This window comes from Pelobates fuscus, chromosome 1, assembly GCF_036172605.1.
Source record: "Pelobates fuscus isolate aPelFus1 chromosome 1, aPelFus1.pri, whole genome shotgun sequence".
In the NCBI taxonomy this organism is placed as follows: Eukaryota; Metazoa; Chordata; class Amphibia; order Anura; family Pelobatidae; genus Pelobates; species Pelobates fuscus.
The window spans coordinates 258,592,135-258,617,632 of record NC_086317.1 but is presented as its reverse complement, the minus strand read 5'-3'; the positions used below and the strand labels follow the sequence as shown (position 1 = coordinate 258,617,632).

General features: G+C 35.3%; 1 protein-coding gene across 3 annotated transcripts in view; it reads right to left on the bottom strand.

Moving 5' to 3' along the window:
• Positions 1-1,164: 1,164 nt before the first annotated feature.
• SRRM3 (serine/arginine repetitive matrix 3) overlaps positions 1,165-25,498 on the bottom strand; it is a 496,285-nt gene continuing 471,951 nt past the window's right edge. For 2 of the 3 annotated variants that reach the window (XM_063456734.1, XM_063456743.1), the window contains 4 exons: positions 17,589-17,917; positions 14,288-14,509; positions 11,925-12,062; positions 1,165-4,304 (listed from right to left, as the gene is read on the bottom strand). In XM_063456734.1, the coding sequence (XP_063312804.1) occupies positions 4,106-4,304; positions 11,925-12,062; positions 14,288-14,509; positions 17,589-17,917 (888 nt within the window). In that variant the 3' untranslated portion in view covers positions 1,165-4,105. Of the gene's footprint in view, positions 4,305-5,465; positions 5,881-11,924; positions 12,063-14,287; positions 14,510-17,588; positions 17,918-25,498 lie in introns of those variants that run through there. The other variant, XM_063456748.1, reaches the window with a different exon arrangement.

The following is a 25,498-nucleotide window of genomic DNA, read 5'->3' as shown; positions in this document are numbered from 1 at the left end:
GCCAGCCTGTAAAAATATAACAAAACTTCCCAGTATACAGACAGGCGGTTAGCTAGAAGTACGGTCACTTAGATACACAAAACTTCCCCATGTGCAGAAGGACGGCTAGCTAAAAGTGAGGTCACTTAGATGGACGAAAATTCCCAGTGTACAGATGAACGGCTAGCTAGCAATACGGTCATTGAGATTAAACACAACTTCCCAATATACAGATGAACGGCTAGCAAGGAGTACGGTCACTAGGATTAACTAGTTCCTGAATAATAAATAAGGAGGTGCCTAAACCCAATAACAAATAAATGTAAAAACGGATGTCCTCAGTTAAGTACATAGTGTACAAGGTTATGCTCAACGCGCATTTCGGCGCCAATACAACCTGTGCAGGAGTTTTAATACAACCTGTGCAGGAGTTTCCTTACTTATCCAACACATTTGGTAATATAGTAAAAGTTAAAATACAAAAATGAAATAAGAAAAAGGGCAAAAAATAGTGTAGATGATTTAAAAGTCACAAGAGATTATAGAAAAGGCTAAAAACCCTTCACATGTAGCGGAGCCTATAAAGTATTGGCTCCGTAAGATTAACTTTTGTGCTCTTATGGTAGCATCACACCACATCCTCTGTAACGTCTCCTCCAAAGGGGATATAAAGAGAGAAGCAACCAATGTGTGGTGTTTTAGCTTCTTACCCCCTCCCTGCAAGAAGAAATTATAAACCCCATTGAAACTTCCTTTACTGTTTAGAAGGAGGGTGTAAGCTGACATTTTCAGCACACTTACAGGTATCAAATAAGTAATCAGTGGCTTCTGGCAGAGATATTAATTCCTCTACATGCTGGTAGTAATCATCTTTAGAATATAAAATAATGGATAGTGAGATTTTAAGGATGACATTTCCTTCTGTACAGAATATGAAAGTAAAAACATTTATACTCTATTCTGTGAGTGAAGTGGATAAAGCAGAATCTAACATACCTGAAACATCCTGCTTCTTATCCTATATATGTTGTTCATAATTCTGTGGAATAGCAATACTGTACAAGGAGAATAATCAGAATGAAAGTTTACTAATGTTGTTTGCTGAAACACATCAAATTTTGATTTTGTGATGAGCTTTTATTTTCAGTAAAAACATAAAAAATAAAACAGAATTAGACAAATATATTAAAACATGGAGGAGTTTATGGGAAATGCCAATATTACAACACATTCAGTCTGTTTAGGACTGTATGACAGATACTAATACAAGTAGTTGGATAAGATTCAAATAATGTAAACTATACATACCAATCAAAGCTAACCTTTACTGGCAAACATTTGATTAGCCATGACATGTACTGTAGTTGTACATGGACTGCGTTGACATTGCAGCAAAGATATAATATATATATATTTAAATATGGAATAGGTCAATTTGAACAAGTGTAAATGTTGCATTTCTTAATAATCTTCCTTTTTTATAATAGATCAAGGGCACATTTTTTAAACTCATATCAGAGCAAAATGTGTTGTAGGGAAGGTAGTACTAATTTGTCCAAAATTTGCCTTCAGCAAGAATTTCATAATATGTTTTTGTTTGCTTTTTCAGCTACAAGGCAACTCGTCCAAAAGGTAAAACTAGTATTGATCAGCAGTCAAAGATCAACTTATACAATGGAATATATTTTTGTGAATCTATACAACATATAAAGTATTCTATGACATCCAAAATAAACACTGAATCTTTCCCACTACTCCCAAAGTTTGAATAATATGCTTCTACAGTGCAGCTTTCTTAAAGCAAAAAAAAAAAAAAAAGCTCACATTTTTTTTTTGTTTCTTGGTGGTATATGATATTCATCTATAATAAATATTCAATTTTGACTTTGTAGCTTTAAGCCAAGTCATTGGTTATTTTGTAAGGTTCCTTTGCACATGGACTGGTTCATCTAATACCTACTTCCAGCAGGTACAAGATTTGACCCATTATTGATCTGCGGCTGAGTGCTTTAACAAACCTGTGTCTTTTTGTCCGTTGTGGCTTTAAATATGACATTAGGAAAAAAGCAAAATAAATACTGTACTTTACAGAAAAATAAGAACTTCTTTCTCAGTAATGATTAATTACTTAAATTCCATCTTAAAATTCCCTTTTTAATGTACAGTTTTTGAGATTCTTTAGAAGAGAATCCAAGTGGTAGTTCCAGCACTAAACAATGATTTGCAGTACATGGTCAAGCCTGAAATTGTAGTCAGGCTTTTTTCATTGTGTTCATTATCTCTTTCTAATGCTCACTCAACATGAAAAAATAACTAATCATAAATAAAAACCAATAAATAATATATTATAAATAAATACAATAAAAAGTAATTCAACCATAAAAAGATTAATACATAGAAAATATAGACAACATCCTGTGACATATTTTTCCATTTTCATGTTGCAAAGTCCTTATCTTCATAAGAATTAGACAACGATGGCTCCTAAAGAAATATTATCACAGGCTATTCTACAGAATTAAAGTTGTTGCGTTGATGACATTTTTGAATGTGGCCCACTGGCAAATAAAACACATACAGTTATACATGTTTCTCTGATGATTACCTAAAATCCAGAACATAATTATTGAAAAGGATTATGGTACTTTCCAAAATCCTAAAATGAGTTAATCAGGTCTTAAATTAGGTCTATTTTCTTTGGATACAGTTGTGATCAGTAACAATGTGAAAGTCTAGGAATAATTGAATTGTTAAACATCAGATTAAATTACCAATAATAATGGATTAATCATAATATTGGTGAGTCATAAATGGCAAGTACTGTAGATAATATATTGAAGCGCCATGCATTGGAAATAAACAGGGAATTTATATATATATATATATGGTATTTTTTAAAACTACTTATATATTTCATCTTGACATGAACATTTATTTGTAAAGCAATTTAAACATGTTTCCATTTAGATGTAGGCTTGATCAATTCATTATTTAATATTATCTTGAAAGCTTCAAGAATCTATGGTATTTTAAACTGTTTTCCAATTATGGTTTCAGATCTGTTTTGATATATGTGGTATTGAAAGATGTACTTTGATGGGAAAAAAACATGAGTAAACTGTGCACTTTTTTATAAAATCATAACGATTTTTTTTGTTATCTGATATCTGGTAAATAAGGGCTCACATACGTTATGCAGTGATGATCAGAATACTAATGTAAATTTAGTTTTGGTTGTGGATTTACTGTAAATGCTTGACTCATGAGATACGGTGGACAGTAAAATTTTTACATAACTAACTAAGACACTGGGGCCATAACTTGGAAAATAGAAGTGAGCCTCTAGCTAACGATACAGAGTTGCACTTCACAGTAGCATCTTGTATATTACCTTTTCAGAGAATACCGTGACAGGCCTGCATTTTAGTATTTTCCTTTAATACAGATCCATCAACCAGTCATTCTACTACAATTATTTGTGCTCAAGCAGGAATGTCGCTATGTACCCAGCCTTCGCTGGTTTGGAGGTTGTCCGAAGATCAGTTTGACGGTATCAACCTTACTGAATACATTTGGATCAATCCTCTACTAGCCAAAAATGTCCATCAAAAAAGAAGCAAATTGAATCTTCGCAAACATATTGTTTGTAAAAGTTCTAAATCACCACAAATAAATAAATAAATAAATGAGAGCCAATTCACTACCATAGTTATAATGCTTATACGTTGATCAAATATCTTAGGAAAATACAGTCTTTGTGAATTTGCTGACATTATAAAACATGTCACTTCTTCATAGCATTGAAATGATGATCAAGTGGGCTGCTGTGCTTTTTGCCATATAGTATCAGGCGGATGTGTGTTAAAAGACTACATAAGTCTCCTTGTGTCATGGATGGGAGTCTTTCAAATTGTATGTTTGCCTTTGACTTGATTAATGTTTTATAACGCTTGCTACAGAAAGTTTCTATCGTTGTGTTACAGTGGACTGTAATGCTTGCGAAACTTCGGAATATACATATATCGAATTATTTCACATTTCAACCTCCTGATTTTTCTTGAGATGCATCCCAATTGAATTTAGGAAGCAAATGTGATAAGGGAGGAGATATTTCATTTACAGGGGATTAAAATCCAGATCTCTCTGAACTACTTCTGTAGCTGGGACTTCGACTATGGCTGGGGGAACGACTCCGAGTCCGACTGCGACTGTAGCTGCTGTAGCTGTCATAACTTCGACTTCGACTCCGACTGTGTGAGCAGCTGCTCAAAGAGCTGGAAGAAGATGGACTTGGCCGGTAATAAGGAATTGGGCGTTTTCGGGCACTGAAATGGAAAGATAATTATTGAAAGCGCAAATAATACACATTATTAAAATGCTGAGAATTCTGGCATTTTTATTCTATTATCGCTGGTTCTTGGTTAATTAGTTACTTGGAGACAGACAATTGTTAGTTCAAATCTAATTTTTAGCAATAGTGTAATTCTTTTGTATTTATGTGATTGAATTAGAAGAACATATATTATAATGTGATTAAATATAAATAATTTAGTTTAGGAAAACAGTCCCTGGCTTCTTTTTTCCTAATGCCCATTTAACTGTCCAAACACTTTTGCTGTATTTGTCTTATTAGCCAATTTGATTTATTTTTCTTTTAATTTCTATTTCATTGTGTGTATGTGTATTTTTTTTTTTTTTTGCATGTATATAAAGGAGTTTCTATGCTCTCTTCCCTATTAAATTCTATTATTTTCATCATGTTATTCAACCTATACCCCATAACATCTTATCAAAGGAGAAAACACTGACAAGCTATGGTCAAACATGTATTCAACTTTGTAATGGCTGTATATATAATTTAAAATCACCGACCAAGAGGCTGTAACCTATTAAATCTTTGACATAGTGAAAAAATGTGTGATTTACTGTAAATATAAAATTAATTATACCAAGTAATCCACAGATTTGAGATAAAATCAAAGCCTAGGTATATTGTCAATATGACTACATAGATTGTAATACTGATTAGTTTACATATTTTTTATATAGGACAATCTTTACTTTCTTTTTCACTTATGGGATATCATAATCATCAAACATTTTGTAGATTTCATTCATTTTAGTGGATGTTTGCAAGGTGTTTTGACGGTCCTCAGATCTTACAAAGATGCTAAAAATTCTGAAGCAAGTGGTTAGTAGATCAATCAGTTTAAAAGTGTGAATTAGTACTGGCATCTTAAGAAAAAAAAACAACCCAACAAAACAAAACTATTTTATTCAATTGTTTTAAGGCCGATTGATTGCTGTTTGTCTTATTGATGTATGAAAACAATTTGAAGATAGGCTTGACACATTGATATGCAAATTTTTAAAAATGTATTTCAAAAACTGTTTAAATGAAACAAAATTTACATCATAACAGTAGAGTAAAACATATAAAATGCCACAAACATTAATGAGAGGCATTTTATAAAATAGATTGGCCAAAAATGTAAATAAATAGAAAGTACTGAAGATCACAGGTTACTCTACCCATCTCACAGTACAGTATATGGGTCTGCAACCAGCATACCATGAATAGGATGATGGCGGAATGAAATTGTTTTGTTTTTTCTTTTTCGGGTATAAGAAAGATACTAAAGCCTGGTTAGAACTGTGCAACATGTAGACAAGAGATAATATTAAAGACTAAAGCATAAAGAGCCCCCCCCCCATTGGCATAGGTTATATAGAGGCAGAGTTTACAATAGATGTATTAGTGTATTTAATAAAGGGATAGACTTCCCAATAAATACATGAACTTCAGTTGAATAAAGCAGCTTATGAGTGGAGGAAGGTGACATGGTTACCATGACAACTTGCTGTAATGTACTTCGCTTGAAGGTGATCTCCATAAGGAACCTTGAGATGGAATGGAATATTACAAATTGACATCATAAACAAATAAATAAATCTAGGTCATATGTATTTAACTGTATATGATCAATATACAAAGCCACACATGTATTTAAGAAAATAAAAGCATTTGATTGTAACATTATTACACAGATTTTAATGCAATTAACCTGATGAAGAGAACAAATAAAAAGTGAGATGATCAATGCAAATGCTATGTATATTTCTTTATAAATCAAATGAATTATAAAAACCTGGTGTTGTGCGGAAAAGTCTACTTAAAGAGACACTGCATTCTGGCATGTTCACTGAAACCCATTTTAGAATTATCCTATTTGAGTTTTGCATAATTAATAAACCATTTGATGATTGAAAAAAAAGTTTTGAGCATTTTGTGTCTTTAGAGGACTTTAAAGCTATATTTTATGGTTTTGCACCTGTTATGGTTCCTCTAACGACAAGTGGGATCAAGAATTAAGCATTTTGGATTCTTTTTTGAGCGACCTTGGAGCTCCAGAGACCTGAGGCCTTATCTGACAACCGAGCAAGGGAGTTGGCCACACGCTACCTCTATCACATTACAGTATTATGTTCCTCGACTTGTTGGTTGCCTGCTTCCTCCTTTGGACTGGTGGTGGTTATCCTTGTCCCCACAAAAGAGGCTTCCTGGCCATATCGGTGGATAAAGACACACACTGAGCCAGCGGGCTGTCTGGGCTTTCTTTATTCACAAGATGGCCGCAAACCAGAATGTTCCACATCATAACGCTCATATTGCAAAGGTTATGGCAACCTTCAATAGTATCAGTGATAAGTTTGGGGCATGATTGAACAGATGCTCAAACCAACTAAAGCATACTACTTACCCTCTGGTGGGAGAGAGGTATCGGTGCAGAGGAAGGTTTGGGAGGCTTGTGCTAGGTATTTCTAACATAAGCAGCACTTGAGCCTACGCGTGCTAAGAGTCAATCAAGGGATGTATTTAACACACCATCCACATCTGTGGAGGGAAACCTGGAGGAGACAGCGGAAAAGCTAAATCCAATTCTGGCCCCTTCGTAGACCCTCTGGGGGATGGACTGGAGCACTGGAGTCAATGTATTGCTTCCTTCTCAAGCTTGGGGTTGGTACAGTTGTCCTCCAGGGCCTGTGCAGGATGCCTATTCGAGTGACCCTCTTGAAGGATCTCTACCCTGAACTAGCTTAGGCAATGGCTGACTATGTTAAGTCCATGGGTTGGCTGGCTCTGTACTAGGCCCTCACATGGTGTTTGTACAATACTCCACAATTACATTAGTCTTTTTGTATGGGGCTTTGTTCACTATATACAGTTTAAAAAGTAAAAGAGAGAAAAAAAGACATAGGGTAATATTGCCATAAATCAATAAAATGACCATATGTAACTGATTGCACTCACATGCTTCTGAGTCACTTATGTAAGCTGACTCAGACTAAGGACTTGTGTTAGAGATGAAAACTTTTATGCTGGACACCTTGTATTGATGTGGAGAATGTAGATGAGTTGTCTCTGGATGTAAATTTTCAAAAATTCCAGGATGCAGGATCAAAATGAAATTACTTATTAAATATAAACTCAAAAACATTTAAAATCAAATACAGGTTAAAGATTAGTCCATCTGAAATACCACGACGCGTTTCGGCAGGAAAGCCTTTCTCAACTGGTGTTACATGTTCATCTCCAAAGTTTCCTTTTATGTTGTGTAAAGTTGGCGCTCTTTTTCGCATTATCCGTGTCCTCTTACTTCCGCTTTCGTCATCAGAGGTCGACCGACGTGTCCCGCACGTCATGACGTCATTCCGGCGCTGTATACCGGAAGTACTATCGGCGCCATTTTTAAAAGTCCTCAGGTTACTTATATTTGCCAGTTCGTTATAAATGCAGTCATTTGAACATAAGGGAATCTAACCCCTTTATATAAAGTCTTCTAAAAGGAAAAAATAATAAACACATAGATCGAAGGAGAGGTAGAAATATATGCATATATTGTTAGATTGGGGGGGAATAGCTTTTAAATATATATAAACATAAAAAGTATTTAAAAATTCCATGCTATATGTATAATAAAAATGATTTAAAAGAACAAATATTATAAATCATTTTTATTATATATATAGCATGGATTTTAAATAATTTTTTATGTTTATATATATTTAAAAGCTATTCCCCCCAATCTAACAATATATGCATATATTTCTACCTCTCCTTCAATCTATGTGTTTATTATTTTTTCTTTTAGAAGACTTTATAGAAAGGGTTTATATTCCCTTATGTTCAAATGACTGCATTTATAATGAACTGGCAAATATAAGTAACCTGAGGACTTTTAAAAAATGGCGCCGATAGTACTTCCGGTATACAGCGCCTGAATGACGTCATGACGTGCGGGACACATCAGTCGACCTCTGATGACGAAAGCGGAAGTAAGAGGACACGGATAATGCGAAAAAGAGCGCCAACTTTACACAACATAAAAGGACACTTTGGAGATGAACATGTAACACCACTTGAGAAAGGCTTTCCTGCCGAAAAGCGTCGTGGTATTTCAGATGGACTAATCTTTAACCTGTATTTGATTTTAAATGTTTTTGAGTTTATATTTAATAAATAATTTCATTTTGATCCTGCATCCTGGAATTTTTGAAAATTTACATCCAGAGACAACTCATCTACATTTTCCACATCAATACAAGGTGTCCAGCATAAAAGTTTTCATCTCTAACACAAGTCCTTAGTCTGAGTCAGCTAACATAAGTGACTCAGAAGCATGTGAGTGCAATCAGTTACATATGGTCATTTTATTGATTTATGGCAATATTACCCTATGTCTTTTTTTCTCTCTTTTATTGTTTTAGCTATTTATCCAGGACGATACTGGTAATAGAGTTTAAACTGCATGTATTGAGTGCTCTCACTACTTTACTTTTTTATGCACTTTATTCTGTGTGGTTGAGTGATTCACACCAAGTGATAGTAGCACCAAATTTTACTGTTTTTCCCATATTCTTAATATTTTAATATATAGTTTAAAGTTCAGCCAGTTTTTATGTTTCTGTTATTTTTTTCTCTCCTTATTTTGTTATATGGGCACTGTGCCATCTGTTTACTCATTTAAACATAAAAAAGCCTAATTTCTCATGTTAATGCCTGCAATTTCATATTATGCTATTTTGTATTTTCCAGTCATTGTTTTGTGTATATGTCGAATAAGTATATAGTTTGAACTATAAATAAAAAATAAAAAATGAATAAATACAAGAATTACATATTTATGGTTTGTAGATAGTGCTCTTCTTCTACCACAAAATGAATAAAAGGAAGATATCAAGCATATAACTAATAAAGCTCATTGTGGTGCGAGGAAGTTGTTCTTGTTCCCTGCCAGCCCCCTACACTGAACTGCCAATGCCACTGGACCACCAGGGAGTGAGAGCTCCCCTCCCTGCCATGTATCAAGCAGGGAGGGGGGACGAAAAACATATTAATAATATCATAAAATAAAATAATATTTATAAAATAAAAATAATAATAAAAAATTATTAAAATAATAATTAAACAATAATAATAATAATAATAAAAAAATGCCCACCCCCCACCAAGGCTCTGCAACACATACACAAACACACACTGCATCACACACACTCACACTGCATTACACACACTCACACTGCATTCATACACACACATTGCATTCATACACACACACTGCACTCATACACACTGCACTCATACACACACTGCACTCATACACACACTGCACTCATACACACACACTGCATTCATACACACACACACTGCACTCATACACACACACTGCATTCATTATATACACACACTGTAAATAAATATTCAATTAATATAATTTTTTTAGCATCTAATTTTATTTAGAAATTTACCAGTAGCTGCTGCATTTCCCACCCTAGTCTTATACTCGAGTCAATAAGTTTTCCCAGTTTTTGAAAATTTACATCCAGAGACAACTCATCTACATTTTCCACATCAATACAAGGTGTCCAGCATAAAAGTTTTCATCTCTAACACAAGTCCTTAGTCTGAGTCAGCTTACATAAGTGACTCAGAAGCATGTGAGTGCAATCAGTTACATATGGTCATTTTATTGATTTATGGCAATATTACCCTATGTCTTTTTTTCTCTCTTTTATTGTTTTAGCTATTTATCCAGGACGATACTGGTAATAGAGTTTAAACTGCATGTATTGAGTGCTCTCACTACTTTACTTTTTTATGCACTTTATTCTGTGTGGTTGAGTGATTCACACCAAGTGATAGTAGCACCAAATTTTACTGTTTTTCCCATATTCTTAATATTTTAATATATAGTTTAAAGTTCAGCCAGTTTTTATGTTTCTGTTATTTTTTTCTCTCCTTATTTTGTTATATGGGCACTGTGCCATCTGTTTACTCATTTAAACATAAAAAAAGCCTAATTTCTCATGTTAATGCCTGCAATTTCATATTATGCTATTTTGTATTTTCCAGTCATTGTTTTGTGTATATGTCGAATAAGTATATAGTTTGAACTATAAATAAAAAATAAAAAATGAATAAATACAAGAATTACATATTTATGGTTTGTAGATAGTGCTCTTCTTCTACCACAAAATGAATAAAAGGAAGATATCAAGCATATAACTAATAAAGCTCATTGTGGTGCGAGGAAGTTGTTCTTGTTCCCTGCCAGCCCCCTACACTGAACTGCCAATGCCACTGGACCACCAGGGAGTGAGAGCTCCCCTCCCTGCCATGTATCAAGCAGGGAGGGGGGACGAAAAACATATTAATAATATCATAAAGTAAAATAATATTTATAAAATAAAAATAATAATAAAAAATTATTAAAATAATAATTAAACAATAATAATAATAATAATAAAAAAATGCCCACCCCCCACCAAGGCTCTGCAACACATACACAAACACACACTGCATCACACACACTCACACTGCATTACACACACTCACACTGCATTCATACACACACATTGCATTCATACACACACACTGCACTCATACACACTGCACTCATACACACACTGCACTCATACACACACTGCACTCATACACACACACTGCATTCATACACACACACACTGCACTCATACACACACACTGCATTCATTATATACACACACTGTAAATAAATATTCAATTAATATAATTTTTTTAGCATCTAATTTTATTTAGAAATTTACCAGTAGCTGCTGCATTTCCCACCCTAGTCTTATACTCGAGTCAATAAGTTTTCCCAGTTTTTGGGGGGTAAAATTAGGGGCCTCGGCTTATATTCGGGTCGGCTTATACTCGAGTATATACGGTATATATCAAAAATAACTATATATATATATATATATTTTGAAGATATATTTTGAAAAATAATTTTGAGAAACTAATGGTATATGTCTAGAGAAACGAAAAAAAAATCCTTCTCTCATGACAATCTTGCAATGTTGTTTATCCTCTCCTTTTTTTCCTTTCTCGAGTCTAGGCATATACTATTCGTTTCTCAAAATTATTTTTCAAAATATTTCTTCAAAATATATATATATAATATTTTTTAGAAACTAATGGTATATGCCTAGAGAAAGGAAAAAGAGAAAGAGGATAAACAACATTACAAGATGGCATGAGGGAGGTTTGTGTTGTTATAAAGGCAAAAAAATTCTGTTGTGGAATGAGTAGCTCTCACTTGTACCTTCTACTTGACACATTCACTTAGTTCATCCACTACTCTGCAAATAATTATTGATTGATTCTTCTCACTAGACCAGATTGAACCGGTTACCAGAATCTTTTAGCAATTAGGTATTAAATCTCAAGTGACAATGGGCAATGAGCAGCAAGTGAAATATTCCAAAGAGAAGATCTATCTAGTCATCATTTATAGGACTGAAATAAAACTTTTCCATTAATATGCTTAATTCTTTTGGCATATAACTAACAACAACAACAAATAACAACAAACAATGGATTTTAATAAATATATATAATACACATTGTGCATAAAAATTACCTTGTAATTCTTCTAGGTTCCATAAAGCTGGGAGAATCCCGTCTCCTTTTCCGTATAGGTGAGTAACTTCTGGAGCGGCGTCTAGGCCGGGCTGCTTCTGTGTCATTATGACGTGTCCGTGCATCACCATCTTTATCTCTTTAAAAATATGATAGATCGTTTTTATTAACAGGTATTAATAAATCTAATGCACTACTAATAGATGACATGGAAACATTGTATTATTTTATTATTTATAAAATATTTTACCAGGAAAGATACATTGAGATTTCTCTTGTTTTCAAGTATGTCCTGGGTCCACAAATCATTGTTTTGTTACATTAGGGTACAATAAAATACAAAAACAATATTAATATACAATAAATACAAAATTTAACATAGAAGAGGTAGGAAATATATAATCAACCATGACAGGTGCATTCTGTTTTGAGGTATGTAGAAAGGGATCTCTCAAAGGACTTTAGGCTTAGGGAAGATTTTAAATTGTGCGGGAGGTCGTTCCACAATTGTGATGCTCTGTAGGAGAAGGAGGATCGGGCTGCTTTCTTTTTGTATTGAGGTAGACTAAGTAAAGTGTTGGTACTGGATCGGAGGTTATAGGAAGTGGGAACAGCTGGGGTAAGCATTTTGTTCAGGTAGGGTGGGAGTTTCCCAGAAAAGCTCTTAAACACAAGGCTGGAAAGATGAAGGGTGCGTCTGGATTCCAGCGACAGCCAGTTTATTTATTTTAGCATGTCACAATGGTGATTACATTGTAATTACATTGTAGCACAAATCGGCAGAACGAGTTATACAATGTGTTGAGTTTATTAATGTGGGATTGCGATGCAGATGCATATACTACATCCCCATAATCAATGATTGGCATCAGCATTTGCTGTACAATCTTTTCCTTTACTGTAGGGCTTAGGCAGGATTTGTTTCTGAACAGGGCACCTAGTTTTGGATAAAGTTTAGATGCAAGCTTTTCTATGTGCAGGCCACAAGATAGATTGGGGTCCAACATCATACCAAAGTATTTGAAAGAGTGGACTGCGGTCAATGTGCCATTTGAATTTGTTTTGATGTATAGGTGGGAATTGTGTAATTTGTGTAATTTAGGTACTGGTCCAAAGATCATTGTGACAGTTTTGTCAGTGTTCATGAAGATTTTGTTTTTTGCAATCCACTTTTCTACCTCTGTAAACTGGTCTTGGAGCACAGACTCAAGCTGCGGTAGATTGGATTTGCTCGCATAGACTACTGTGTCATCTGCGTACATGTGTACATTTGAGGATATGCAGACATTAGGCAGATCATTTATAAATAATGTAAATAGTAGGGGGCCGAGAATGGAACCTTGGGGAACACCACACGTGACTGGGAGAGGAAGGGAGTCGCTATCAGAAATGGACACATATTGCGAGCGATCCGATACATACGATCGAAACCAGGTTAGCGAATGATCACCAATACCTGAGTTTTTAAGTTTGTGCAGTAGAATGTCGTGGTCTACTGTGTCAAAGGCCTTAGCAAAATCAAGGAAAATAGTTTCAGTTAGGTCTCCTTGTTCCATGCCAGTTTGGATGTTGATTTGTTTTAATCAACACTGTAAAGATTATAAAACAAAGCTGTGAAGGAATTTTTTTTGATTTTATCAGGTTGTTTTCATGAATAGTGTGCTGTAATATCTAATTATCTCAAATTGATATAGGAGAAATACTGTCAGGCAAGATTCAAACAACATGGAAATAGAATATTAAAAATGGGCTACCATCGTATTTATTTCTAATGGCAAATTAAGTTAGGGGAGATCTGTATTGAAGCTGGAGTAATGAAATTTGACTTGGGAGGTTTGTTTATTTACATTGTGGAAAGGAATCCGGATGAGGTAATTAACATCTGCGTAAATATTATATTAGGCCCAAGAGATGCTATCAGATAAGCTATTAAAATATAAGGAACAGCCTTTGAAAAATACTGCCCTATAATGAAGATCTGTAGAATCTGAGAGCTTATAAAAGAAGGGTCGAGTGTGTATGTAAAGTTGTGATTTGTGTCTATGTACGTAAAGACACGGGCCTTAAAATCACCTATTGCAAGTGTCCAAGATTTTAAAAACTAGTGTTAAAGTAAAAAAAGGTCAATGAAGTGGCCATGTTGTTTGGCGTAACCCTTTAAATGGTTTGCAACAGTTGATGTGTGACTGATAAATGAAAGAACATTTTGTGTACTAGATGCAAAAGATCACCTATAAGATAAGATCAAACATTACACAACTTTCTGTAAAATATCTCCTAAAGCATTTACTTGATCAATAAATGATTAGAAATATATAATGCATGTAATCTATGTAAAATGTGTGTCTAGCCAAACACATGTACCTGTTAGGATTCTTTTTCTGTGAGACAGAGCGAGATCTGCTCCTTGCGGACCGCTTTTCACGTGATCTTGAACGAGATTGGGATTGGCTTGAGCTCCAAGAACTATCCCTGTTTCCTGTGCTCCTTGTTGGACTCTTCTTTCTATCTGTGCTCTGTCGGGAACGCTTGACCGAAGACTCAGAACAACTATTTTGTCTACCACGGCGATGTCTGTTTTTTATCCTAAAAAATAAACTGTTACTTTAACAACCATTTTATTTTATTTTATTTATAGACTGTAAAGATATTGCTATAATATTAAAAAGAACAAAAAAATTAAAACTAACAAAAACAGCAGACGCCAGGCATGGATATCTGAGCTTCTATATATGTATCTTACCATCAACTACCATTACCACAAATAAAGGAAAATAAACAAAACCTCTTCACTCTATCCAATAGAAACCATTGGACTAGAAAATAAGATAAATTTTCTATATAATAGTTGTTTTTCTAAGATTAACCCGTTAACACCGTTACGACGCTCTATGCCGTCGCGCTTTAAGTGGGCTTTAAAGCCGTTGCGACGGCATAGAACGTCGTAACGGCTTTGAGCCCTGGAGCACCTGGGATACTTACCTTCCCGGCGCTCCGCTTCGGGAGGACTGCCTCACAGCCCAGGCAGCCCCCCACGGCAAAAGAAGCCCCCGGGGGCCGTGTGATCGCTCTCAAAGAGCAATCACATGGCCCCCTATAGCTGGCTATGGATCTGCCTGCAGGGGGACTGTCTGAAATATCAGACAGTCCCCCTGCTGGTAGGTAGTGTTAAAAAAAAAAAATAATAGACATGTGTAAAATTAAAATAAATATATTTATATATATATAATATATGTATATATATTATATATATAATATATATACATATTATATATATTTAACGTCATACATAGTGTATTTTAATACTTATATAAGTACATATATTAGTATTAAAATACACTTAGAATGACGTTACATATATATAATATACATATATTATATATATAATAGATATATACACATATATTATATATATATAAATACGTATAATTACAATAATAAATAAATAAAATAATAAAATTAATAAATAAAATATTGAAACAAAATGTAATATAAATTATATATACATATTTAATTTCATTCTAACTGTATTTTGTTATTAATATATATATATATATATATATATATATATATATATATATATATATTGGTAACAAAATACACTTAGAATGACATTCTATATATATATCTATCTATATATAAAATGCAAATAACTGCAAATATATATATATAGATAAATACATATAATTACATAAAAGATTACATTAGTATACACATAGAATTTAAATACCTATAAATGCATATATATTAAAATTCTACGTGTATATTTAAGTAATCTTTTAACATAATTAGGTGATTTGATTAATTAAAATTTGATTGACAAACCTGATAACACAGGGAGAAAGTGCAGAGAGTTTAATTCGCAAGCACTATATTTGACCCTGTAACTCTCCAAGACACCATAAAACCTGTACATGGGGGGTACTGTTTTACTCGGGAGACTTCGCTGAACTCAAATATTAGTGTTTCATACTGGTAAATTGTATTACAATGATGATATTTTAAGTAAAAGTGATGTTTTTTTGCATTTTTTACAAACGCACGGCACTTTTATGGACTATATTATTGTTGTAATATGTTTTACTGTTTTAAAACACTAATATTTGTGTTTAGTGAAGTCTCTCGAGAATAACAGTACCCCCCATGTACAGGTTTCATGGTGTTTTGGAAAGTTAGAGAGTCACATATAAGGCTTGCATTTCATTTTTTTGACATTGAAATTTGCCAGATTGGTTATGTTGCCTTTGAGAGCGTATGGTAGCCCAGGAATGAGAATTACACCCATGATGGCATACCATTTGCAAAAGTAGACAACCCAAGGTATTTCAAGTGGGGTATGTCCAGTCTTTCTTAGTAGCCACTTAGTCACAAACACTGGCCAAATATTTGTTTTTTGCTTTTTTAACACAAAAACAAATATGAACGCTAACTTTGGCCAGTGTTTGTGACTAAGTGGCTACTAAAAAAGACTAAACATACCCCACTTTCAATACCTTTCGTTGTCTAATTTTTCAAATGGTATGCCATTATGGGGGTAATTCTCATTCCTGGGCTACCACACCGTCTCAAAGGTAACATTACTAATCTGGCAAATTTCTATTTGAAAATGGAACGTTCTATATTTGACCCTGTAACTTTCCAAAACACCATAAAACCTGTTAATGGGGGGGTACTGTTGTACTTGTGAGACATCGCTGATTACAAATATGTGCATTTTTGTGCAGTAAAACCTAACAGTATTATGACATTCACAGCTAAAATGTCTGACGGAAATAAAAAATTTTTAAAAAATCTTATTTTCTCACATTTTTTTTTAATTTTATTCATAATGAATTATGTTCCATATATGAATAGTTAATGATAAAGTAAAGCCCTGTTTCTCCTGAACAAAATGATATATAATAAGTGTGGGTGCATATAATATGAAAGAGGGGAACTACGGGTGAACAGACATATAGCGCAAATTCCAGTTTTTGTTTACGTTTTGTTTTGATCAGAACGTGCACTATTGACTCCGTCCTGAAGGGGTTAAAGAACCTATTTTAATATAATTGTAATGATTATTAGACAATTATATCTGACAGACTGTGTAGGTTTTTAAGGACCTCATACAGTTATCAGAAGGGCTCAGCAAATGCCTTCTAATTCCTCCTCTCAATTAATCATCAGGTAAGTTTATGACTGGTGGGGTGAAGGCTATTGACATAATGAAGTTTTAACAGGCTTCAAGCCCCTTTGTAGCAAAATAAAAAACAAGAATTGGTCATATTTAGGATGTGGTTTTCTGATAATTGAGCCAATATAATTGAGCACATTCTGACTATATGGAAAATAGGACAACAGGGACTGCTTGGATTTGCTGTCATTTATTGGACGTTGTCGAAATGACATAATCCTTCAAACTGAGCAGTGTGTGGAGGGAGGGGTATTGGCCATTCACCAGGCTCTTAGTCAATTCTGAAGTATTAGGTGAAAGAAGAGGTTAGTATGAATAGGGCACCCTCTTCCTTCAACCCCTTCAAAATGTTGGTCAAGAAAAATATTACTTACACCTTTCAGACATGTTGCTGATATCAAACAGTGATAATTAGAAAGGGAATGAAACATTCTACAAAATATCTGATTATCTTATTTTACAATCCAAGTGATAAACTTAGGATCTCACTTCTTTGCTGATGTGCAATGGTTCTTCTCCGTTCCTGCTCCTTGGGACAATACTGATCCTTCAGAATCACTGCTGTAACCTGTGTGACTTCCTGAGTGTACAGATGAATCCTTATGTGTCTTGTTCCGTCCTCTAGATCTTCCATGACGCCTTTCCGATGAGGACCTGGAATGATGATGGCGTTTCTCATTGGATGAACATCGGCCCCCCTTACTAGATGATACAGATCTTGGACTTCTGGCATCATGCCGGTTGTTGCCCTTATGGCGTGTTGGCGAAGTCGCCACTTTTGCATGTGTCCTTGGAGAAGAAGATATCGAACTAAATCGCTACAGAAGGGGAAAATAGTAGATATGGGGGAAAGAGAAGAGATGGAGAGACTCTTTAGCATAGCATACTCAGGAAAAAAATTCAGAAATGTCAACTCACGGTTGCATACGGCACGTTAACACAGAGATTCTACACTGAAACTATCCTTTCTGCTTAGCCTTTTGACCCCAACAATGCAGCTCATGCAACTTTGCATGCAAAACGCAACAAAAAGTAAATAGATAACAGAAAAAAATTGTAAAGAGCAGGTGGGGAAGAAAAATATCTAATATTATAAGGCCTCACATAAATAAAAGGAAATTAAAATAAGTTATGTAGATTACAAAAAATACATGGGTTAAATTATTTTGGATAAACAAAGAAGGGAAAATTAAATTAATTATAATAGTGAGGAGTGAGAGAGACATTTGGACAAAACAGCACAAAAAACTGGTAGAGATTTAGAGAGGAGCAGGGGAAAGTAGAAATAATAAAAAATAAAATAATAATAATAAATAAATAAAAATACACAAATGTTACTGAAAAAATAAATTGTCTTTTTTTTTATTTTAGTTTGTCTGAATTCCTTTTTTTTCCGGAAGAGTACTGTTGAACTTTCACCAGCACTCTATGTTCTGAGATTTTTTTTTTTTTTGTCACATTGTGTTTTCTTTTAATTTATTTAAGTCCCTCTTGGTTAACATCCACTTACCAAGAAAGTGGCATTTCCTCCTTTAGTAGGTAAGGTATGAAGAGAAGGGAAAAGTGGGGCAACATAAGTGCATCATTAGATTCACAAAAATGCAAGAGAGATAGAGAGAGAGAAAAAAAATAATAAAGAATGAAAAAAAAAAAACACACAAACCCACTTTTACTGGACTTGCATTTTCAGAAATGTTGGAGACGCCAGCCATGTGGGTTAAGTGATCCTAGTATGCTAGTGTTTCTATTTAGTTACAAATCCTCATCCTTAAAGTTTGAATGTACAGTGTATGCATGTTAGGACTGAGCAATCTTCTACTATTGTTAGACTACAAATCTCATCATCTCATCCACACAGAACATAGCTGTAGGCAATGGGGAAGATAATGGGGTTTGTAGTAACGCATCAATGGGAAGGGTCTTTTACTATGGTGAATACAAAGGAAAGGTATAAACGTATAAAAGTTTAAAGTACTCTTAATCAAGCCCACCTAGAACTTGACTGTTAAGGGCATTTAACAAAACTTTAGTAACTGTATCAGAATGTGGAATGTATGATGAATCAAGCAATCTACTATAAAATGCGCAAAAAAAAATAATCAAAAATTAACAAAAAGAAAAACAGCTGATGTTCATGCTTGGGAGAATTCTCCTGAGAATTATATGGTCCATATACAAAACAATGCAGCATTATATATGTCTAACAGTTATTGTCATCTAATATATAAATATAGTACACCAGTGAACTCTCAGTTCAATCTCTCAGGCTACCCCAAACGTCCACATCTTGGCAGCCCTCCTCCCACCCCTGTTCACTCAGAATAATGAAAACAAAGCTGATCAAAGACACCAACTAAAATATAAAATAAAAAAAAGTTTTTTACTTCCAATTCAGCAATGCAGTGTTCATATAAAGCAACTAGTTTAAGGTATCTTCAGATTGGGTCAGAACTCATTAGTGAGGACAAATATGACTAAGCAGGGTATTAAATCTCCAAATTGCTTTACTAAAACTCCTTTACTCTACATTAACCAAAATAAGTGCAAGATATGCATAAAAAACAAAAGCAATGGATGTTCAGCCCTACCTTACAGATTCTCAGTGTATTACTGGCAATATGCTAACAATATTTTAATATTTAGGAAGCAATAATATGAGGATCAACAAATGTCCGTCATAATAATTTCTGGTCATGTTATATTATAGAGTATCAGGGGACATTCAAGTGTCTACCTGTCCGAGCTAAAAAATAAAAACAAACAAAACATCCGAAAATGATAAAAAGTTAAACAAAAATATATACATAGATATATATTTATGTGCAACAAATCCCTCACTATACATACATATAGTGCTCAGATTTGGAATAATGGATTGCTATACATTTTAGTGTTCACACAGAAAATCAGTATAGCTTGATATTATTTATGATGAATGCTGTTACGTTATGGTAAGGCATCTAGAATCAGTCTGCCTTTCATTGTAGAACTCACTCGTAACATTTTACACACAGAAGCAAGATCTATCAAACCCAGTCTTGCCAAAGTTTTGATAATTTAAGTTACACACCATATATTGAATGTATTATGGCCAAGCAGTAATGTAACACCCACATGACCACCCTTTTTTGGGGGGATCTGCTAACAAATTCTGATGTACTAGAGTGCTTGTGAATTTTTAGGTTTGTGCAGTTTCCTGTGTAAATTATGCTAAATCAATCACTTTAGCTTTTATTTGGTGTTATGGGTTCATTAAATGAACCCAGTCAAGGAGAAAGACTTGGTCAATAGGCATGTACACACCTGCAACAGTGGTGAATTGATACACTCCTTATGATGTTTAGTGAGCTAAATCAGCTGCATCTATGATTGTGAAGCCACCTGTACAGTCCTGGGTGCTGCTATCATGAAAAATAGCAAAGTCCAGGTAGTGGATAGTTTTTCTTTCAGAAACGCTATACCATATCTCCATGAACATGATTGTCATGGAATGTTATGGATGAAAACACTCTCTTCCACTAACAAAACAAACAAACAAGAAAAACTGGCATGTCTAAAAAAGCTTGCAACACTCAAAACATGAAGTTTATACTTCACTTAATTGATATCCATAGATAATATATATCAAAATATAATGGATAAAGACAAAGTGTACTTTGGCATTAGTTTGGCATTAGTACTCCCTTTTGTATTATACTTTACAGTAAGATTAACTATATGAAACAGCAGAGACAGGAGGTAAAGACAATTAGTGAAACCCAGACTGCATTGTGGACTGAATTAATTAATTCGATTTAGCTGTTCTGTTGGACAGGCGTCTAAGATGAAGTCATATTTGTAAAACTGATAATATCCATTCTAAAAGCCTGGTAAAGGCCAAGCTATTATTGTACTGTTGCTAGTTAAGCTGTATTACTGTCGTCAAATACTCATTAATTAATTAAATAAATGATATAATTTATTCACAAAAATGATTCAATACATAAAAAATAATTTTATTTATACATATATATATATATATATATATATATATATATATATATATATATATATATATTTATATTTAAAGGCAATTGTGTTTAGTGTTTTTAAGCTACTTAATATTAAACCTAGACATTTATAGTAAATGGCTTCTTTTTTCTTTACATTATTGAGATTAGAGCAGTGATAAGGTCAAGGTTTCAAAAATAAGAATGGATTCTCAATAAGAAAAAAAAATCACAATTTTTTTTGAATACCAGATAAGGTGACTTATGGGAAATACTAATACAATTCACATCTTTCTTGCCGCAGTTATAGCTAACAAAAAGAAACCTTGTGAGAAAATAGATTTACAGGAACCATAAAGCCTGCATATAAAGTGGTCTCATATAGATTCATTTATATATAACAACTCACTGGCTGTGAAATATGTTTTACTGACAGCTTTTACTTTTGAGGCAACTCATTTCTTAGCCACCACTAGGGAATTTTTATTGCATACAAGAGCACTGGAAAACAATATGCATCCTGAAATACCATTAGTTTTGGCAATAAGTAAGTGTGCACCTCTTAAAGTTCCACCCCTACTCAACATGAAGGGGGGATTTATAATGTTATTATGTTTTAAAAGGTCTCTTATTTTTGATCTTTGAAATATCTTTATTTATTAAAATTGGTCTAATTTTTTTTTACTTTTCTCTACCTGAATTAAACCATTTTTATATGAATATCCATTTCAGGAAGGGCCACAATTCAAAGTGGTGGAAAAAAGAAAAGTGAAACAGTTTTCTGGTAGAAGAAGTAAGGGAATGATTGATGAACCAATTGCTTGGTACATAAATCTTATTAGCAACAATAATAATAATTAAAGGCCACAAATTGTTGACAGATATCTTTCTCTCTATCTATCTATCTATCTATCTATCTATCTCTCTATCTATCTATCTATCTATCTCTCTATCTCTCTATCTATCTATCTATATACTTTTTGATAGGATATAGGATGCATTTCTAATATATTTATTTTACTTTTTTAATTTGTGATTTATAGTTTATAACAATTTTACAATAAGGTGCATGCTTATAATTTCAGCACTTCTATTAAATTGTCCAACTGATTTGTTAACTGTTGAAAGAAATAAACTAGAAATAAATGTATTCCTAATAAATCCTACATATGGCTGAACTCTCTTTTCTACAAGCATTTCATAAACCTTATGTGATGGCTTCTTCTTGGCAGAATCCCAGCTCAATTTCCAAGCAATTTATGAACAACTGCCTCACTCTGGTAGCACAGATGAGCCATAGGATAAGTAGATCTTGACACAGAGGGGAATATCAATATGTACGAGTATCTAGTGGTATGTCCTCGGAGCTGTGAAACGTTGCCTTCTGTTCTTATCAAGGACAATAATATGCCCTTTCTGTATACAGTAGTTTTCTAGGCTTATGGACAATTACATCCTGCACCACAGGTCAGGTATCCAACCACTCTTGAATTAAAAAAGAAACAGAGCTTGTGAAAGAGATTTTCACTGATGTTTTTTCTTTTAAATGTTGCTAAAAGACATTCTGTAACATTAATATAACGCTGTTAATGCCATATTTAATAGCTTGCTGGGTGCAGTGTCATGGTTATTCTGTAAAATTAAAATAAATAATGCTTGTACATTACTCAGATGCAGTAATGATGTCTTGATTTGCCCACTGTGTTCCCGTTTAGCTCTACATCCACTCTACTTAACACAGTCCTAAAAAAAACTATACACTGGTAGATGAGGTGATACTTCTATACTAACTCTGCAGAAAATTCATTAGTGATAAAAAAAAGCAAAAAAATAAAAAACAATAGTGGTTTCAAGTAAAGAATTATGTGCTGGAGTAAAGCTTGCTCAAATATACATTATAAATGGCTAGCAATAATTACGACCAATTACAATTTAGGTATAGTTAGAACAGACTGGATTAGGAATGATATGGCCCCCATCCTATTAATTAGAAGAGGAGGTAGGAATATTGGTTGATTTATAATTCATGGCCTAAGGAGGATGGCATAAGTGTTTTATTAATGGATAAAGTGCATTGGTCATCCTCTTGTTTTCAAGTTAGATGCATTTCTCTTCTACTAATTTCAACAAATTGTCTAGAAATTAATCTTTGTAGACTGAGAGTGTGCTGTAATTCAGTAGAATGATGCCAATGCTAAGTTACATTTATCCTGTGATTTCAGTCCACAGCTCTGCTTGTCTACAATGGACAGCATATCTGAACATTTGAACTCAAAAATTATATTTTGCTTGCACCAACTTAATTCACATTGACTTTGACGCTCTATCCTGAGATGAAACATGGCAAAATATACTGGGTGCCTCGAGCTCAACGAGTAAGTTGTTGCTGAGCAACATATTATGATGCATCACCTAATCTGTAACAACTCCATCACCAGCAGACTTCAATCCATACCTAATGTCGTGTTCCACCAATATTTTGGTAATGGATGAAAAAGTTGTAAAAAATCAAATAAATTCTGTAAATGTATGTATCGGTCAATCTTCCCAACCATCTTCCCAACAGTATATTCCATGTTGCAAATATATTTGCCAATATTTTTTAAAATGAAAAAGTGAAATAGTAATATTCCAATGCCAATTATATCTGACTATACAATATTTTTGGGAACTTTCCCTTAAACATGGTATAGATTTGTTTCAGAAATGCCTTATTTCTGATATTTATGTCACAGACTAGGCATGTGCATGGGGAAAATTTTCGGTTCGGTTCGGCATTCCGAAATTCGAGACTTCCGCAATTCGTGACTTCGGCAATTCGGCACTTCAACACTTCGGAAATTCGGCAACTTCGGCATTTCGGAATTTCGGGACTTCTCTTGCAGCCGCTTAGTAGATAACTCTCTAATTCCCACGGTATTAGGGAGTTATCTACCAAAAGGCTGAAAGACCTAAATTGATCTTTCAGCCAAATTTACTAATACTAATTAAAATTTACTTAGTAATAGTAAATTTTGCCCCTACTCGCTATACTGCGAGTAGGGGCATATCTATTAAAAAAATAGGGTCCCCCCTCACGAGCCCCCACCCAAGAGGCACGAGTGGGGGCTTTTAAACTAAAGGGGGACCTATTGCCCCCCCCCTGAGAGGCGGGTGGGGGCCCTAAAGTAAAATGATGGGGGGAACCTATTGTCCTCCCCCCCAGCCCCAACCCCTGAGCGGTGGGTGGGGGCCCTAAATACTAATAAGGGGGGGACATAATGTCCTCCCCCCTGGCCCCCACCCCTGAGCTGCGGGTGGGGGCCCTAAATTGGAATAAGGGGGGGACCTAATGTCCTGCCCCCTGGCCCCCACCCCTGAGCGGTGGGTGGGGGCCCTAAATACTAATAAGGGGGGGACCTAATGTCCTCACCCCTGGCCCCCACCCCTGAGCGGCGGGTGGGGGCCCTAAATTGGAATAGGGGGGGGACCTAATGTCCTCTCCCCTGGCCCCCACCCCTGAGCGGCGGGTGGGGCCCTAAATACTAATAAGGGGGGGACATAATGTCCTCCCCCCTGGCCCCCACCCCTGAGCTGCGGGTGGGGGCCCTAAATTGGAATAAGGGGGGGACCTAATGTCCTGCCCCCTGGCCCCCACCCCTGAGCGGTGGGTGGGGGCCCTAAATACTAATAAGGGGGGGACCTAATGTCCTCACCCCTGGCCCCACCCCTGAGTGGCGGGTGGGGGCCCTAAATTGGAATAGGGGGGGGGACCTAATGTCCTCTCCCCTGGCCCCCACCCCTGAGCGGCGGGTGGGGCCCTAAATACTAATAAAGGGAGGAAAGAAGATTTTAGAAGAAAGAAAACATTGAATGGTAAGTTTTAATTTTTTTTTTACAGGTACTTAGTTAAAGGTCCCCCCCTCATTATTTTTAGGGTGAGGGGGGTAGGTAGTGGTTCATTATTTTTTTTTGGGTGGTGACTAGGTGTTTGGGGACCCCTAGTCACCTGGGGGGGTAACATTTTTATTAAGGGGGCCCCACCCACCGCTCAGGGGTGGGGGCCGAGGGGGGAGGACAATAGGTCCCCCCTATTGGTATTTAGGGCCCCCACCCTCCGCTCAGGGGTGGGGGCCAGCGGGGAGAACATTAGGTCCCCCCTTATAAATATTTAGGGCCCCACCCACCGCTCAGGGGTGGGGGCCAGGGGGGAGGACATTAGATCCCCCACTTATTCCAATTTAGGGCCCCCACCCACCGCTCAGGGATGGGAGCCAGGGGGGAGGACATTAGGGTTCCCCCCCTTATTAGTATTTAGGGCCCCCACCCGCCGCTCAGGGGTGGGGGCCAGGGGGGAGGACATTAGGTCCCCCCCTATTCCAATTTAGGCCCCCCAACCGCCGCTCAGAGGTGGGGCACAGGGGGAGGACA